The sequence below is a fragment of the Euprymna scolopes genome, chromosome 38 (assembly GCF_053919585.1).
Source record: "Euprymna scolopes isolate OS-2025 chromosome 38, ASM5391958v1, whole genome shotgun sequence".
In the NCBI taxonomy this organism is placed as follows: Eukaryota; Metazoa; Mollusca; class Cephalopoda; order Sepiida; family Sepiolidae; genus Euprymna; species Euprymna scolopes.
In genome coordinates this window covers 14,885,912-14,905,098 of record NC_136519.1, presented here as the reverse complement: position 1 = coordinate 14,905,098, position 19,187 = coordinate 14,885,912, and the positions used below count along the sequence as shown (strand labels likewise).

Below are 19,187 nucleotides of genomic sequence, written 5' to 3'. Positions count from 1 at the left end.
GTTACATTTTATATATATATATATATATATATATATATATATATATATATATACATACATACATACACATGCTAATATACTTGTAAGTTGACCCATTCTCATCCGGAACATTATCTTCGAATTCCAGCAGATTGTCTAGAAAGTATTATTTACATGGAATCCAAGTCCATTATTCTTCGGTTGCTTATTGTCTGCAGACCTACACGCAGAGGTTTGAGACATTTCGGAAATTTTATATGGCATCTGATATTGGCCAATCTGAATTCTGACATGTGTCAGTTTAAATAATAGCCGACTGATTTAGATTTGAAAAAGATGAAATAAACAAAATAAGGGCGGAATAAATTTATTTATGAAGCCTGCTTAGGCATTTCTTATTGTAATAAATAATCCTATTTTAAACTTTTAATCTATTCCTTTGTTTCTTTTATATTAGTCCTGTAAAATTCAATTCTAAGTAACACTCTTTTTAGAGGTTGAAGGTTCAATCCTCAGTGCGAGCTATACTCAGAATACAATTGCAAATTATTTCTACCCGAGGGCAGAGTTAGACCCAAGGTCGGTTTTTAATGTGGGAAACCCCCAGCTCTCCAAAAGGGGGCACTCTGGATAGTAACAAAAATAAAAACTGTTTCAGTCATGAAGGACTGCTCCTCCACTGACCGAGGACAGAAAAGATGAAGTGTAGCATCAAAACAGATACTACACTTCATCTTATTTATATAGTTTATTGTAAAAAAAAAACAATTTGAAACAAAAAATACAAAAGAAACAAACAAGAAACAAACAAAAAACAAACAAGAAACATGGAGAAAGAAAGGAAAGTTTGGGGAGTTTTTTTTTTGCAGTTGTAGTAAAAAGGGAAGTTTTTATTGTAAATAAGGAATAAAAGATTGGAGCTCAGTTAAGAACCTCCCATGGAAATATGATAGAGTAGAGAGAGATTAGCACCGTTTCTTTCATGGGAAAGAGAGCAGAAGAGATTATCTCATAGATTGCGAAGTCGATTTTGTACTATTGACAAGACTAGAATACTCTGAACAGCACCTCCCCAGATGTGGCAACAATACTCTCAAGACGCAGCGGATTTGTTTTTTCAAATATCAAATAAAAAAAGGAAAATATCTGTAGTTATTATGACAGTTAACATTAGCCGTTTGACTAGGAAGAAAGTGTAATATTTGTTTTAATGCAACACAGGGTTCATCAGTGAAGGAGAAGTTCCTCTAGACTTGGGTAATTTTTACAAAATTTTTTTCATCCAGGTAATCCTTTTTGGGAGCTGGATTTCCTCCCGACCTTGTATCTAACTTTGCCCCTGTGAAGAGGTAAGTAAATAAAAACAATTTTAAAGGATTCAATTTAGATAAGCGATCCCAACCTTATACCGCTTATGAACTCCCGGAAATCATCTGATAATAGCAAAGGGAGACTGGATTCCGAATATTTCTCATATGTTATATCTCCCCTCTTTTGGAAATAAGGTATGCTTATGAATATCTCCAGTATCAAATAATTCTTATACACTGTGAAAAGACAATTTCAAGCAGATAAAGAAAGCTCAATCTGCAAGATAGAGCAATAATATAAATGGAAAACCCTAATTAAATTATGTAGAATTACAACAAAATTTATTGTTTGACAAAGAAGTACAAAATAATTTTTAAAGGTTTTTTTTTTTAATCCATGGATTTTCAATGAATGGCACATCTCATCAGAGGAAATGTTATTAGCAAAATAGATATCTATCTATATAAGAGCCAGGTACGTCCAAGGATGGAATACTGTTGCCACATCTGGGCAGGAGCTGCTAGAAAGGACTTGTCCTGCCTTGATAGAGTTCAAAATAGACTTCGTAGCCTCGTAGGAGGTATCCTTTTCTCTTCCCTGCAACCTCTATCTCACAGAAGAGATGTTGCGAGTTTGTCTCTGATGTATCTTTATTTTCATGGAAAGTGTTCGACTGAGCTTCAGTCTATGGTCCTCCCCCGCCTTGCCAAACTTTCACAAGAAACACTCGTCTAGCTGTAAACACTATCACTAATTCTCCCCTACTTTTTATCTGTACCTAAACCTAAACGTAGATTCCATGAACAAAGTTTCTTTCTTAGAACTGCACGTCTGTGGAATTGTCTTCCGTTTTCCTGCTTTCCGCCTGACTACAATATGGTTAACGTAAATAAGTTCTTGATGAGCCGTTTCATATAAGTTATCAAATTTACCGAATTTTCATTACTAATGATTACTATATTGTCCAATTTCTACTGTACACTCTTCAACCCTTATCCTTGAGTGGCCTCTTGGCCTTGATAATGTGGTGATGCCTGTGTAAAAAAAAAAAAAAAAAAAAAAAGATATGCAAAATTATAATTTTGCTTATTAACGCATAAATTGAAAATTAAATTTCAAATGATAATATAAAAAGGATAACCAATGGTTGAAAGTAGGATAATATACAGTAGTAGGATAACCAATGATTGAAAGTTTCAAATGATGATATAAAAAGGATAACCAATGGTTGAAAGAACGAGGATACAAGAACAATTGTAAAATCCAAAGCTTTTCCCCAATCCAACATTTCCTGATGTAAATTGCTAAAATGTTGAAATGATATTTTGTCTAATTTGTTGGTGTGTTTTTCGTAAGTTGCTCCGACAACTGAGCCATGCACATGAACTTTTCAACGTCCTCTCATTATCGTGTCGTATAATTTCCAGTAATTGTGCCATGTTTACGATTAAATGCCATCCGCTGAGTTTTGGTAATGGAATCCCATTATGATTCAAAGATGGCAACCTCCATAGCTTAGATTAGTTTGGCTCTTCTTGGCAAAGTTTCCCTGCCACCAGTTTTTAGAAACGTTTACGCATCTCCTTAAGAGCCTCTGTCAGTCTGTCGTGCTTTTGATTTTTTTTTTTTTTTTGTTTATAATGCACCAAATACTCTTTCAATAAACACACTATCCTTTTTATACAGTGTTCAAAAAATTTGCATATTAGTTTTGAAAAAGGACATTTTCTAAATTAAATAGTAAGGGGCACCTGATGTTGCTTGGTCGTTAAAAAAAAGTACTTAGGTGCCATCAGCCAGAAGCGAAAACGAAAGCAAAATTTTGTAAACAAGAAAAAAAGAAAAAACAAGATGCTGTGTGCAAGGCGAGAACTTGCATAACTTAAGTTCGTAAGTGAACACATTATCGATGGGACAGATATCATAACGTTGCAAATTTAGCTTTTTAAAATGAAAGAATGAAACAATGGTTTGCACATGCACGGTTTGCAAATTACCTTAGAAGCAAGGTTTTATCTGAACCTCCCCTTCATACAAAATGACATTTCTACACAAAATAATTGACTTTTTTTTTCAATTTTTCGAGATGTCCAAGAGATCGCTCTTTCTAACAGTTTTACTTGCTGGACAAATATTTAGCGAATGTTTTCAAATGTTCCATTATTTAGAATGACTGATCTGATTTCCAAAACGCAGAATTTCAATATCTTTCGCCTATGTTGCTGCCCTGGTATGTAAACTCAGTGACTTCCTTCAGTGTTCCATCTAAAGCTTTGATCTCCCCCTCCACATTGAAAGTCATAGAGCGTCAAAAATATGTCGGGAGGTGCTGCAAAACTTTTTTTTTTTTTTTTTTTTTTTTTTTTACTTATGATGCCTCTTTAAATATGGCCCTAATCACAGTAGCCCGTTCTGTCTACACAGAAGTTGGATAGAATTTGGGAACGGCTCCAGAAGAACTTGTTTTTGGTTGTGAAAGTGGAGATCCCCTCCCATACCCCTTAAAAAAAGGAGGTGGCACTAAATTTTCATTACTAATGATTACTATATTGTCCAATTTCTACTGTACTCTTTAACCCTTATCCTTGAGTGGCCTCTTGGCCTTGATAATGTGGTGATGCCTATGTAAAAAAAAAAATAAATAAATAAATAAAAATTGAATCATGCACAGGAGGATTTTTCCTGCATTGCCAGAAGGCCAAACAGATACCACACTTTAATCCCGAACATGAATGAGAGGTGTTACTTACTTCTCTAAACCCTTATAAAATATGTACAAGTTCATTTTTTTTTTTTAAGCTCTTGAAGTGTCAACAATACGTCTTTCTGGTGGAAGCTGATCGTCATTCGTTCGTCAGTCGCCATTGGCTGAAACCGCAGAGAAACTCCAGCTTTGAATGATTCATCTTTTGACGGCTTTCTTGGTTATTTTGGCCTGCAGGCCATATCCGTAATTCCCAACCCATACTCCTCACCAGAAATACATCCTTATTGTTCTGACTAACTCCATTCTTCTGTGTCCGTCATGTTGGCATTAGTTTCGTTCTTTTGTCCACAGCGCGAGAAGAGAAATGTGCTGTGTTTCCGTGTAAGCAGATTGTGTTGCGTATTATGCAGGATTTATAGTTAGGCATTTGGTGGCGCTAACAGCTAGCATGCCAGTGAAGAGTCTCTTGTAGTGTTTCTCTAGTAGGCTAATGCCTGCAGGTCGTGCTTGGGGCGAGAGGGTAGAGCGCTGGATGGCCAATCAGTCTTTAGTAGAAGAAAAGGTCAGCAGAATGGCAGGCAATCGGCTTTCGAGAAAGTCTATTGCTATTTTGCTTTACGTGCATATTTTTGGAGAGTGTAAATAAAACTCAAAAGTAGGAATTAGTCTTTTTTTTTTTTTGTTTTTGTTTATAAATCAATTTTTGGTGAATGTTCAATATAGGAACAAAAAAATGAAAATCGCAACATTAAATTTCCATTAAAAGAATCATTATTATCGACTTAAATTTATGTCAATTTCAACTAAAATTATATATCTATCTACTTATATATAAAAGGCCCTGTGTGTGTATGTGTGTGTGTGTGTGTGTATATGAGTGAGAGAGTTCGTTCCCTATAGACTCCAAAACGATTGGGCCGATTTTTTAAAAATTTCACACACATGTACCTTATGTACCCGGGAGTGTTTTTTTAGTTGGTTTTGTATCGGAATGCCTCTGATAAGTATCAAAAATCGATAATCAAAGAAATCTGATTAAAGAAGAAACAGTCCAATTTTGGTCAAAGTTAACACTTTTATGCAGCCTACCAACATAATTGCATTCAAGAAGTTTTATCACCACACAAGCAGAATGGGTCGGCCTATAAAATCAACCGTAGGTTCTTGGATAAGACAGAGGCGCGTTCAAAATGAACGCTTCTGCTTAGAGTATAATTGGACCATTGTACTTGACTTTTGCATTTTAAAATTAATTCAAGTCTTTATATAAAATTAAAAATAATTTCATAAAATCAACAGTAGGCTCTCTACAGTGCAATGTAGACTGCAATGTACTGTAGACTAAGTCACTCCGAAGAGGCATGTGAAGCTTCTTCATAGTGCAGAGCGAGGAGTTTCAATTGATTTAATTGACGAACAAGTGATTTTACTGATTTCGATGACAATAAAATTATTAGATGTGTGGAACATTTGTTAATCCTCTTAAAGTCCCGAGCAATGTCGAGTCGTTCTGCTAGTATTATATATACGCTATACACAAAATATACGTCATACTATAATAAACATTATATATTTAATACACATTATATACATATTTAACGGCTTTGTTAAGTCTATGGATACCCACTGTCAGGGAGCATGGGCATAAATTTTTTGTGGCAAGAGTTGTGCAATCCCCAACAACACCTCTTCTGAGTTAACATAGTTTAGTTTGAGTAGCAAGTAGAAATTCAGGACGGCTTGAAACAATGTTGAGATGAGCAGACACAGCATCTAGTATTCCATCCATCTGATACAGGTTAGGCACATCGTTGTTTAACGTCAGTGATCTGCTGAGAACTGGTGTGTCATGATTATGCTATATATATTTGTGTAGAAATAAGAAGCTCAATGTAATTACAGAGCAATATAGAGAATAAATGACAAGACTATATTCCAAAATTCATCATGTTGACCATCTTATAATTTATTCCTTTAATTCAGTTGACATTTACAATTCTTGACAGCATCTGTTTCGCAGCGCAAAATCAATCAATTATTATATCAATCAGTGAATCTATTATTCCTTTAACTCATCAGGAGAAATAGCAACAATCAATCCGTCAAAAGGAAATGAAGTGTGATTTCACATGATTAAAATTCGAAAATTGGAAGAGAAGCTGCATATACCTTTAATATGTTTCTATTACGCCATTTTGCGCTACGAAACAGATACTGTCAAGAATTGTATAAGTCAACTGAATTAAAGGAATAAATTATAAGATAGTCAACATCATGAATTTTGGAATATAGTTTTTTGTCATTCATTCTCTCTCTCTCTCTCTCTCTCTCATATATATATATATATATATATATATATATATATATGAAATGGGAAATTTTTTTAAGCATCAAACTTAAAACTGCAGTTAATGTTAATGTCAGCTCTAAAATTTAGAAAAACAAAACATCAGCACAAAATAAATCGTTACCAGTCAAGATAAGCTACAAATGTCACAGTGTTTTTTTTTTATAATGTTTTAAATTTTTTTTTGTTTCTTTGTTTGCAAGCGTTCCTTCTTGTAATTAAAGTGACCTTTTCAAAGAAATTCGACCTACTGTTAACTTTAATGAAGCAATAGCAAAAAAAAAATTGTTTTATATAAATATTAACAACCAATGAGATTTTATTTTTTTGAACACAACACACATTAAAGGACATAAAATTCATACATTCTATAAACAGCTTACAAAACATGACTTCCTATAAGTTTGATATCACACCTAAAAAGTAATCTAGCAAAGATCTTTAGAGAAAACGGTGCGTTTGATGTTAGAAATTTATTTCAGACAAAATATTACGCATCTTACTAATTTTTCTATACTATTAATTGCATAGCTAATATTACTAAACTAGTGATTATGTTTGTTTATATCCAGCCCCGTCAACCAAATAATTGCTTGTTTAATAATATTATGTATATAAACAATAGTGGTTTACATTCCCTGTAATATACATAATAACCTTCCAGTTAAGTTTTAATACATTTAAGGTATTCAACCTGATATGAATTGGTCTAATTTGGTGCATCAAGGAGGCGACAGTGGCTAACGACACGGACTGACAACCTGGGTGTGCCAAGTTCGAATCCAGTTTGTTCCACAGAAGCATTTTACACTTAGAGACGTTGGCAAACTTTACGTGGTCTCTCCCGTAAAAACCCAATATCCTTCTTGAAAGAATTCTTAATAGAAAGACATCAGGAAAACAAATGCCAACAAAATCATCATCGTTAATGATACCCAACAGCAAAATACAAGTTTCGTTCATAATAAGTAATGTATTAATTTTGTACAATATTTGACACCAATATTTCTTAGAGTTCTAAAATTCTCCTTGGGATTGAGGAAAGGTTCAACGTCTAATTGACTTTGCTTTTCTTTTAGAGGCATTATAACGTCTATATGAGAGGTTTAGTCTGTCAGTCGTGAGTCAGTGTTAAATATTAGTGGGTACCTTAGCTAGTTTAAATTTAAAGTTAAAATATATTTCATATTATTTGGATTCTTCAGACTACTGTTCTCACCTTGCAAACCCACAGAGTAGTGGATAAAGTACTTGTTAAAAACTCAGTTGTAAGTTATGCTCTTCTGGACGTTGAAGGTTCAATAGTTAGTGCAGGCGACACTCAGAACAAAAAAAAAAAATGCAAATTACTTGAGACTTCTGTCCATTCATAATGAAACAAAATCATAAATTAAATAACGGGTTCTGTTCAAAATTTTGTACAGATTCCCGAGTTCGACGGAGAGATTTTCCGCCCAGAGTTCGAAAGAGAGATTTTCCGCCCAGTGTTCGACGGAGAGATTCTCATTGTGATACATTTATTAAAATGTATAATAAATTATTTTATTGATTTTTAGCCGAGAGGAGATATATTTTCAGTATATTTTATTTACTGTATCATTTTTTGGCGCCAAAAAGATCCATTCTCGTCTGCTCGTTCACATTTTGTAAACAAAACAGAAAAAAGGGGAGAACGAGGCCTGCGAGCAGGAGGAGAAGGGAGAGAGTGAACGAAGGGTGGAAGAGGAAAGAGAAAAGAAAGCTCATTGACGAGAAAGAGAGAAAAGATAGAGAGAACTAAACCGTATATAGAGAGAGATAAACTGTATAGAGAAAGAGAGAGATAGACCATATATATAGAGAGAGGGGGGCTGAAAAAGTTGTCAACAGTCAGTGGAGCTTCGTGCTTCAAAGCATCAAGACGTAAGTCAGCGAAGGTCGGGGTGGTGAAGCTAGGGAAAGGCGACGGCAACGTGGTAGCGGCGTCGCAGAGGTAAATATCAACGACACAAGCCGATGTTGGCGGCGATGGTAAAAATCTGTTTTGATCAGCAGTCAAAGTTAGAATATTGACTGAAGAAAAGAATGAACCCAGCGAAGGAAGGATCCATGGAGCAGCGAAATATTTACTATAAATCAAGGGCTTCGATGAGCTTCAGAAACAAACACTTGGAGCAATTAACACATGCGCGCGTAATGAATCGTAAACAATCCGAAGGACAGAAATATGAAAACTAACCTGCACGTAAACAATTTACAGGAAAGAAATATATATATATAAAAAAAAGAAGAGACAAAATAAAGGTCACATTCCAAAGAACATTCAGTGAATTTTTCAACCAAAACTTTCATTTCTCTTACCCTAGAACCTGTATCTAATTGAGCAGACGATTTCTTATTTTATGTGAACATTGACTGTTGATATATTTTTCTCTTTGAATCATTAAATTATTTCATTTAGCTAGGACTATTTAATTTTCTTTTTTTGAATTGAATTTTCTTTTTTTTTATATAAATAAAAATTTGTTAATTTTTCGACGATACTTGTCCGTTATTTCTCATGTGATTTCGTTGTCCAGAACATTTCATTTTATTGTTGTCTTCGAGACGGTTATCCCATTCCCATAACAATGCATTATCAAGGAACCTGGGAAACTTTTTTTTTTTATATATATATATTGTTACATCACCCATCTCTACTGTCCCCAGTAGGACTGGGATACGTCGTAACACCATTCAGTGTTCGACGGAGAGATTCCCACACAGTGTTCGACGGAGAGATTCCCACACAGTGTTCGACGGAGAGATTCCCACACAGTGTTCGACGGAGAGATTCCCACACAGTGTTCGACGGAGAGATTCCCACACAGTGTTCGACGGAGAGATTCCCACACAGTGTTCGACGGAGAGATTCCCACACAGTGTTCGACGGAGAGATTCCCACACAGTGTTCGACGGAGAGATTCCCACACAGTGTTCGACAAGATTCCCCTGAAGAAGGTTGGAAGTTATATCGACCAAAATGTTGTGAAAATGACATTCAAGATGTGATAACAGTAGTATGAAGAATCTAAATAACAATAATCAATCCTCTTCTCCAAAATTCAGAAACGTAAAATATATTTTATGGGTGGATCTAGATGTGTAAACACAAAATATTGTAGATGGAAAGATCAGCAGAAATTAAGTTGACCTTCTTGTTTAAGATAAAATCGTAGGAGAAGAAAGCTGCTGATATTTAGTCGGATATTATGTCAAACCAATGGTTGAATAAGTAGTGGTTGCAATACAAGATTCGAGATGAAAGAAGAGACGAAATGTGTTTTAGGATGGTCTAAGGAAGCATTACAATGGTTAAGCAATTAGCTTAAAATAATTGCCTCTTTTTTTACTGTCATCATTCGACTTGCAAATCAACATGATCAACATGATGAAAACAGATAAAAATTATTGCTGTTAACCATTTTTAGTCAGAAGAGGGAAACATTTATCACAGCTGTAGACCATTCAGTCTTCCTTAATAATCTCAATATTTCCCACTCACCATAAACCATTTCCTCCCACATGATCCATTCCACTAAAATCATCAACAACCGTTTTCTAGGTCAGAATCTATCTATCTCACACTTTCCGTTGTGACACAACTATTAAAAGCCCTTGCACATTTGCACATTTAAAAGTTTTATACTTTCCTTGTACTTCGGTGGAAATGAGTATAATTTAAAGTGTTGTTATAAAAACGTGGCGATTTCAGAGCGTGCTGTCAAATATTTATATTATAAACTTGATGAAGGTTGTCTAAAGGTCAAAGGCAGTAAACCCAGTGATCTTGTCACCTTAGGCTGGTGAAATAACATTTCAATCTCTCTTTTTTTTAACTCCCTACATCAAGAGGTTTCATGCCTTGTCTGGAGCGATTATTTCTATTAACACGCCGAGTATGTGGGATCCCCTTTCCACAATTGAAAAAAATTAATTTCACCATGACTAATGCTTGTGCAAAATTTCAAAAAAATTCAAGGCATGGCTATTGGGAAAAGTGCTAACAAACGAGTGGACAAACGATTTTGGAGCAATTTTACCCCTTAAAAATCCATTTTGGCAAAGACTTACTTTCACCATGACTAATGTTTGCACAAAATTTCAAAAAAATTCCACGGCATGGTTATTGAGAAAGTACAAATGAATGAACAAATGATTTGGGGATAATTTAACCCCTACAATGCCCCTTAGAGGGAGGCGGGACAACCACACTTATCCTAGAAAATCGGTTCCAGCTAAAATTTATTTTCACCATCACTAATGTTTGTGCAAAATTAAAAAAAAAAAATCCAAGAAGTGGTTATTGAGAAAAGTGCGAACAAACAAACGTGAGTGAATTACTAGGTCAAATCTCTACTTTGTCCGGACGGGAGGGGGGGGGAATAAAATATATATTTTTGTTTTCTCACTAAAGTAGTTAATCCTTATGTTCATGTGTTTCTAATGAATCCCCTATTCGTGCATACTCACATCTTCCCACTGAATTATTGATTCATACACATACTTACACACAATCACTCACACGTTTATACTCAACACATACACATTTACACACACAGTTTCAATCAATTTATTCAATCTATTCACAGCAAAAAAAATGTAGAAATCTACTGAAAAGTTTCTTTTATTTTTATTTATTTTACTTGGGGTCACTGTTAATCAAGACTAGAAGACCATTCTAGGATCAGGGTTAATATGTGTTAGGTAGACTGAAACAACACCATGATTATCAGTAATGGCGGAACTTGGGTAAGGTTTAGTTATATATAAGAAGCAGTTCAACAAGAACTTATTTACATTAGACTTGAAAGCAACAGTACTCCATCTTAGGACGTATTTGACTCTGATACAGGTAGAGAATTATGTCAGGAGTGAAATAGTGTTCTGGAGCAATAAAATGATTCCACCATTTTTCCAGTGCTTTTGGCAGTGGATTTGATGGAGAGCTTCAATTTCAGGTCAGAAGTGAAGATCAGTCAGAGAAGTTTGTCAAAGTAGAGAGCTCCCTCAAGACAAGAGCTGTTTATTTCACTTGAGGCCAAGTGGGAATTTAAGCTTTGGTGGTGAAAAGATAGAAGTTTGATTTTGGATGCATTCAAAAGGTAACAAACCGAGCGTGTGGGGTCCCCTCCCACTTTTCAAAATCCAAAGAGTGATTATTGAGAAAAGTGCAGACAAATGAACGATAGGGGGCAACCAGAGTTATCCTGGAAAATTTGTTTCAGCAAAAATTTACTTTCACCATGATTGATGTTTGTGTAAAATTTTTTAAAAATCGAAGGCAATGTTATTGAGAAAGTGCAAATGAATAAACGATTTGGGGGTAATTTTACCCATATAAATGCCCCACGGGGGGGGGGGCAACCAGAGTCATCCCGGAAAATTTTGGCAAAAATTTACTTTCACCATAACTAATATTTGTGCAAAATTTTTAAAAAATCCAAGGTGTGGTTATTGAGAAAAGTGCAAACAAATGAATGATTTGGGGGGAAACTTTACCCATATAATGCCCCATAGGGGGACAACTAGAGTTATCCTGGAAAATCTGATCCAACAAAAATTTACTTGCACCATGACTAATATTTGTGCAAAATTTTTTTAAAAATCCAAGACGTAGTTATTGAAAAAAGTGCAAACAAATGAACAAACAGACGAGAATTACTAGGTCGAGTCCCTCCTTTGTCATGGGACCAACTTGCCATTTTTTAGCCCATTGTATCACATGGTGAAGAGATAATCAGAAAAGCCTTGGTCATTACCGGCCTTTGAAGTGTTGCCATAAATGATAGTGTCGTCTGCATAGACGTCGATGAATGATATTAAAAAATCAAACAGCCAAAACCATTTCAACCAACAAACAATTTTTTTTTCCAACAGAGGAAATTATTTTTAGCTAACAGAAGAATGATATCAAAGTTAGCGCCATCAATGATACATTTCAAATTATTTCTATATTCAAGTTCGTTTTTGTTTTCTTTACAAAACGAAATTCTATTTTCAGTTGATAGAGAATAATTGAATATGATTTCTGCAAAAAGCTAAGCTGCAGTGATGGGACGATTCCAAAATTTTTACTGATTCCAATACAATTACCGATTCCAATTCTTTTAAAATCACTTAATATTTAGCTACATTGTTGTTTTTCTTAAGATTACCATAAAAATCCATGTCATTTTTTTTTCTTGAGAGTGATCACTTATCAAGGCTTAAAGGCCACTCAAAAATAAGGGTTAATGAATGCATGGTTATAGTCTAGTAATCGTTAATCGTATAAATTGGGTAGAATTTGATTATCTATGCAGACGGCTCAACAAGAATTTGTTTACATTGGATTTGAAGGCTACTATGTTGTAATCAACTAGGAAGCAGGCCAGTAGAACAGTGTTGCACAGACGGGTAGTTCTGGGAAAGAAGCTCTGTTCATGAAATTCACATTTGGATTTAAGCACCGATAGAGTGGAGGAAATCGTATATAGTGATTGTAGCTAGTCGAGTGTTATATTTCCTGAACTTAAAAAAATACACATTTTCAATTTTGTTTGTAGCTTAAAACCAATGGACATTTACCGTTCCATCTTTAGTAGCAGTAATGGAAAATTAAATTTTAATCAAAAAAAAAAAAAACAAATAAAAAAAAATCACAAGAATCGTTTTTGGCATCGGAAAGTAGGCATAATTTCCCCAGATTCCAATACCGATTCAGATACCTTAAAAAGTTCTGATTTACTCTATTCTCGATTCCAATTAATTGTCCCAACTCTACAAAGCTGGCTAAAAGATCTCGATGCCTCCGTTCAGTCTCGAAAGACAAAGGATACCCCCTGCACATGTAATTGTGTGACAAGGGTTGCGCAATCCCTAACCATACTTCTCCTGAATCGGCACTGCTTGACTCCAGTGGCGAGGAGAAATCCAGGATGACTGGAAACAATGCTGAAATACACAGAGACTACATACAGCACCTGGAAGTCCCAAATGGTCACCCATCTGATACTGGATATACACGTTTGACACACCAGTTCCCGTCAGATCACCGAAGTTAAGCAACAATGAGCCTGGCTAGTACTAGATGGGGGTGGCTGAAAGATACTAGAGCCATTTCAGTGTATGTTTCATTATGAAAGAATTGTGCGACTAATTAGTATGACAAACTGACTTATCTCCCTTGATTTAAATTGAGTTAAAAAAGAAAACTGTAATTGTGGATGATTCTTTTTTTTAGCACATCTATTGGGTCATTTTTTTGGAATTTTTGGAATTTGTACTAATTTCGACATTCAACATGACCCACGAGTACATAATGTTTTCAACTGAAATGCGTGAGTTTCAAACATCACTAATCTACACAAGCACCGGACTTTCTATCCAGCATAGAAAATATCTTCCGCTGTCTGTAGAAGAATAGACATCAAAAATAAAAATGGAAGAGTTACCGCCATTGAACATTCATTTCAAATTATTTCTATATCAAGTTTGTTTTTGTTTTCTTTAAAAATAATTATTTACAGTGGATGGAAGAGGATAATTGAATAAGATTTTTGTTTTTTGTTCGCTTTTTGATATTTTTTTTGTTGCTTTTTTTTTTTTCACTATTTTTTTTCCGCTATCTTTTTTTGGTAATTTAAAAAAAAAAAAAGTTTTTGCTAATTTTTTTTCTCACTATTTTTTCACTGCTCATTTTTTTTGGTAATTCAAAAAAAAAAAAATTTTTTTTGCTAATTTTTTTTTTTGCTAATTTTATTTTTCACTATTTTTTTTTTGCTATCTTTTCTAATTTGTTTGGTAATTTCTTTGGTAATTTTTTTCTCTAATTTGTTTTTTTGCTATTTTTATTTTTCACTATTTTTTGTTAATTTTTTTTATTTCAATCTTATTCATCTCAAGCAAAACACAATGATACTTGGACGTAAAGGGCTACTATTTGGGACCATATCGACAATGAAACTATGCAAGAAGTTGTGCATTGAAATGTCTACATATTAAGGTTTTCCAACATCTAGGAATCTCAATAGTGAAGTGATAGGATTTTGCAACTTGTCAGGTTAGTAGGAGCAGGGTTTTACATTGTGAGTGAAACAGTCGAATTTGCGAGCAATTTGTTAAAGTGGCGATTAGAAATAATGAAACGCTTATCTTTTAGCGATTGTATTTCTTTCACTGACAATCTTCTAAGGCTCACTACTGAGTCAAAAATATCTTTTCAACTTTTTTAAATAAAATAAAAAAAAAAAAAATTATTTAAATAATAAAAGTTCAATAGAATATACTCTTTTTTTAACTGTTTATTTTTGTTGTTGTTGTTTAAAAAAAACATCCGGAGAAATCAGAATGTTTATACCTTCAAGTATATCAACATAAAATTTGTTGTATTTAGAATTACAATTATTTAAAAATATACAGAAAAATCTTTGACGTACATACTCGTCACAGAACGAAGATGTCATATTCTAAAAATCATGTGGGTTTGGCTAGTAACATTTCTATTTGGCTAGTAAACGAAAATATTTAGTTGTCAAAGGTCAACTAAAGATAAATTTGTCCATAGAGCACAGAGGGGATATTTATCTTGAACGGGGGAACATAAGTATTATGGGTTCGTCAGAGCACATTTTATTAGAATACTTGTAAAATAGGCACAGGGACGCAACACGCGTGCTTGGTTTAGGGATTGGAATTTTGTTAACAGAACCTATTAGATTGGAGACTTTTTTTGGCGCCTGTCTAAGAGTGAGGGACCAGTGGCAGATGCACCAACCCAAATGTGACAAAACACTTAATGCATGGACGAATGGTGGTTTTATATACGAGACAGTTCATTTACTGTAATTATGCTTTCTCTATTTTACTTGCTGCCACGCAAGAGTAGAATTAAATACAAGGTCAGTTTTTAGTGTAGGGGGAAATCCTTAGACAAAACGAGCTAGAAATGCAGGTGTACTACTGTACTGCAGTGACACTGACTCTAGGCAGGTTAAACTAGCTTCCTCTAAAGGAGTAAGTTTCATAGGAGTATGAAATTCACAAGCAGTCCTCAGTTGCATCTATGTCCCTGTTAGGAAAGATGACATTACATTTTTGCAGCTTTTACAGGGATGTGTCAATGTCCTACATACAGTGCCTGGTATTCCTAAATCATCACCCATCTGGTACTTACCAGACTCAACATTACTTAACTCCAATGATCCAACTGTCAACATAATTATGCAGATGTTGAATTACTAGATAGAAATTATGTCACATGTTCGAGGTATAAGAGTTTCTAGCAGTGAGAATCAGGGAAGCGGCTAGACAGACAAACGTGTCCTGCAATGTAGAAATCGAAGTGAATATTTTTTCAAGATTGTCCATCAGTCAACTCAACCATTTTTGGGGTTTACGTGATCTCTCATAGAAAAAGCTTTCTGAATAAAACCTTTGAATAACAAGAAGTTTCCATCGTTTTTCATGAACGAGTACAATCATGAATTAACAGAAGATCACAATTAATAGGACATGAACAGCCACACATGGGAGGACAAAAATAAGAAAAAAGGATGAAACACAAGCGACCGTACACGTATGTAAAAAGATTTGGATTATTTGAGTTGTGAATTGATTGTTTACTGACAAAAACCCAACAAGTGAACAAGTACGTGTTTGTATGAAAAGACGTGTGAAAGATTCGCATTTAATATTTGTATTAAGTTGAAAATGTTACAAAAATGCCAGCCGTTTATGTTTCAGAGAAACACTGCATTGTCATTTACACATTTTCGGTGACAGTAAGTTTTATGAAAATATTTGGAAGTTTGTAAAAAAAAAATTTTGATACCTACGCGAGTCTGCAATTTACCCATAAACAAGAATTCACTTACCTGCAAAAAGAATTAAAAAATTGTGATTAAAAACATTGTGTCATAGAGATGAGCATTGATTATTTGGATTCTTTGGACTACTGTGATTATCTTCAGTGTTATTTTCACAACGTTTCAGTTGATGCAAACTCCGAGCTTCTTTAGGTGTATCTTGTCAAACTGAGGAGTTTGGAGCTCAAGTTTACGCAGATCCCAAGACGTTTCGGCAGAAAGATCCCAAGACGTTTCGGCAGAAAGATCCCAAGACGTTTCTGAATTTTTGAGATGAGGATTAGGTATTGGTATTATTGGGATTCATCAGACTACTGTTCTCATCTTGAATGTCATTTACATCGACCAAAACGTGAAAATCACACTCAAGATGAAAACTGTAGTCCAATAAATACAAATAATATGAAAATTCCCAGAGTTGAGAGAAAGATTACAGAATTCGACAGAAAGATTGAAGAATTCAACAATATAAATCTGAAGAAGGTTGGAGGTTGCATTGACTGAAACGTGCAAATAACACTCAAAATGCGAACAGTAGTCCGAAGAATCCAAATAATAGAAATATTAGTGACAAAGAAAATAAAAAAAATAAAAATACAAAAGCTGAATGAAAATAGGCATAACTTAGAATAAAAAACTGATGACAGGTATTTTTTTTTTGTTGACCTTTTTTGTGGGGGGAGGTGTTAAAAATATATATAATTTAGCGAAAGTTAGAAGCTGCGTAAGGATTTCGGTGGAAGGAGCTAGAAAAGTGCTAAAACCGTTTGAATTAACAATGAACCACCTTGAAATCATGAAGAATTGTGTTCTGTGAAAGACAATGGTGGCGCTGTGTAAGTGACAAACATTACGGTAATGACAGATATAATTAGGTTAGGAAGACAAGCAAAAGAAAAGAAAAAAAAAACGAAATATGAAGGCACTTGCTCAAAATATACTTTCTCCCACTTTTCGTCTCACCCAATTTTCACCCATTATATCAATTCTGTGCCATCAGATAAAGGTTTATCAATTTAGATAACAAGCTTCTCGTAAGGGTAATATCAACACGGTCGGCCAGAACATGATTCCCACTTAAAAATTCATCCAAAGTTAGAATATCCAATTTCAGCCTAAATTCCGGGAGGTGGCAGTGACAAAGTGGATGTTGATAACCTGGGTGTTGCAAGTTCAATTTCTGTAACTGATTATATTTTGGTGCTTCTACGTTTACCGACCGGCGGTTTCCAGAGAGTTAGCGCAAGTCTGCTCAGCAACTTATAGAAAAAAAATAAAAATAAAAAAATAAAAAAATAAATATAAAAAATAAAAATAAAAATAAAAAAATAAAAATAAAAAAATGAAAATAAAAAAATGAAAATAAAAAAATAAAAATAAAAAAATAAAAATAAAAAAATAAAAATAAATAAAACGGAAAAAGGCGTCCAAGCGTTCCTCAATTTTTAACAAACGCGCTCTCTGTTTTTAGTCAATACGAATCTATGAAGACTATATTTTTTTTTTGGAAAAAATAAAAAATAATTTTAATTGTGCATGTAAGAGTTAGGGTTTATGGTTAGGGGTTACGGTTAGGTTAGATGCATGTTTATAATTTTATTAAATGTATTTCTATGTTTTTCCTGTTTATCATTTGTTTTGATATTTGAAAATCCAAACAGCAGCACAGAGAGTTGGATTTCGGGAACTTGTGATACCGTCAACAACTGAATACAACAATTTACACCGGTAAATAAATATTTTAATTGAAAATTAGTAAATTTGTCAATTCTTAATTTACCCATTTGTATTCAACAATTGTCCCACCTCCTGCATTGTTAAGCCTTCAAAATTACCTTTTTAACTTACATACAATGCTTCAAGCAAACTACATCTCTCTCTCTCCATATTATATATATATATATATATATATATATATATAAGCTGAACGTCTGTGTGTGTGTCTGGTCACGAATAGGCTCCTATATGGTTGACTATTATAGAAAACTGATCACATAATGATAGAAGATGTATCAAGACACAGGAATGGGTATGTTTGATCTGGCATAATGATGATTCATTAAAATTGTGGGGTCTGCATACGCGCCTGGTCCACAAAGTATAGAAATAAAAAAATTTAAAAATTAAAAAAAAACGTTTACAATTGTTTTTGATATAGATATACATAATAATACTTTGATAAGTATGTTTTAACTTAAATAGGGATGGTATAATAAAATTGTGGGGTCTGCGTTCGCACCTGGCCTCCATAGAATGGAAATAGGCACAAACTTTAATAAAAACTTTTTCATATCTATCTGCGTAAGTATATTTTGATAATTAAGTTTCAGTTTGAAGAAATATGGTATAATAAAATTATGGGGTGTTCGTTCGCGCCTGACCTCTATAGAATGGAAATATGACACAAAGTTTAACAAGATTTTTTAATATAGATCCACAGAATATTGTGATAATTGTTTCAGTGTGAACAAGTATTGTATAATAAATTATGGGGTTTATCTATTTTATTTTTACTTTCATCATATTTTGCTTTGGTTTTAATACCCCCAAATTCGAAGCTATCTCTTTACAACCCTTCCTTTTCATAACCTATCATACTTTCATAAAACAAGTCCATTTTCTGTAGACTGTTTTTGAACCCAGTAAACGACAGGTACTTTTTGCTAGTATATATAAAGTTTTTAGTCATTCAATGAATTTAAGAATTTATGACGTGAAATGTTTGAGTTTCAGATCAAAAGATTTTTATTATTCTATGTAAGACAAAGAATACATTAGAAATATTTTAACTCCTTATCCATATGATTTTGATGTTTACCATCTCTTCAGAGGAGAAAATATTAGCAAATACTTATAATGGTTTACACCTTATTTGCTAAAGTCAGTAAGACATGGAAAATCACAATAAAAATCTTTTGATATGAAACGCAAACATTTCACGTCATAAATTTTTAAATTCATTGAATGAATAAAAACT

The 19,187-nt window shown here is 33.9% G+C and overlaps 1 protein-coding gene across 4 annotated transcripts in view; it reads right to left on the bottom strand.

Annotated features, from left to right (window-relative positions):
* Positions 1-19,187, bottom strand: part of LOC145263075 (uncharacterized) — a 426,101-nt gene that overhangs the window by 238,214 nt on the left and 168,700 nt on the right. Inside the window, exon 2 of one of the 4 annotated variants that reach the window (XM_080119942.1) lies at positions 14,635-16,219. The exons of the other annotated variants lie outside the window; for them this stretch is intronic. Within the exon in view, the coding sequence (XP_079976068.1) occupies positions 16,085-16,219 (135 nt within the window). The 3' untranslated portion in view covers positions 14,635-16,084. Of the gene's footprint in view, positions 1-14,634; positions 16,220-19,187 lie in introns of those variants that run through there. 4 annotated transcript variants of the gene reach the window in all.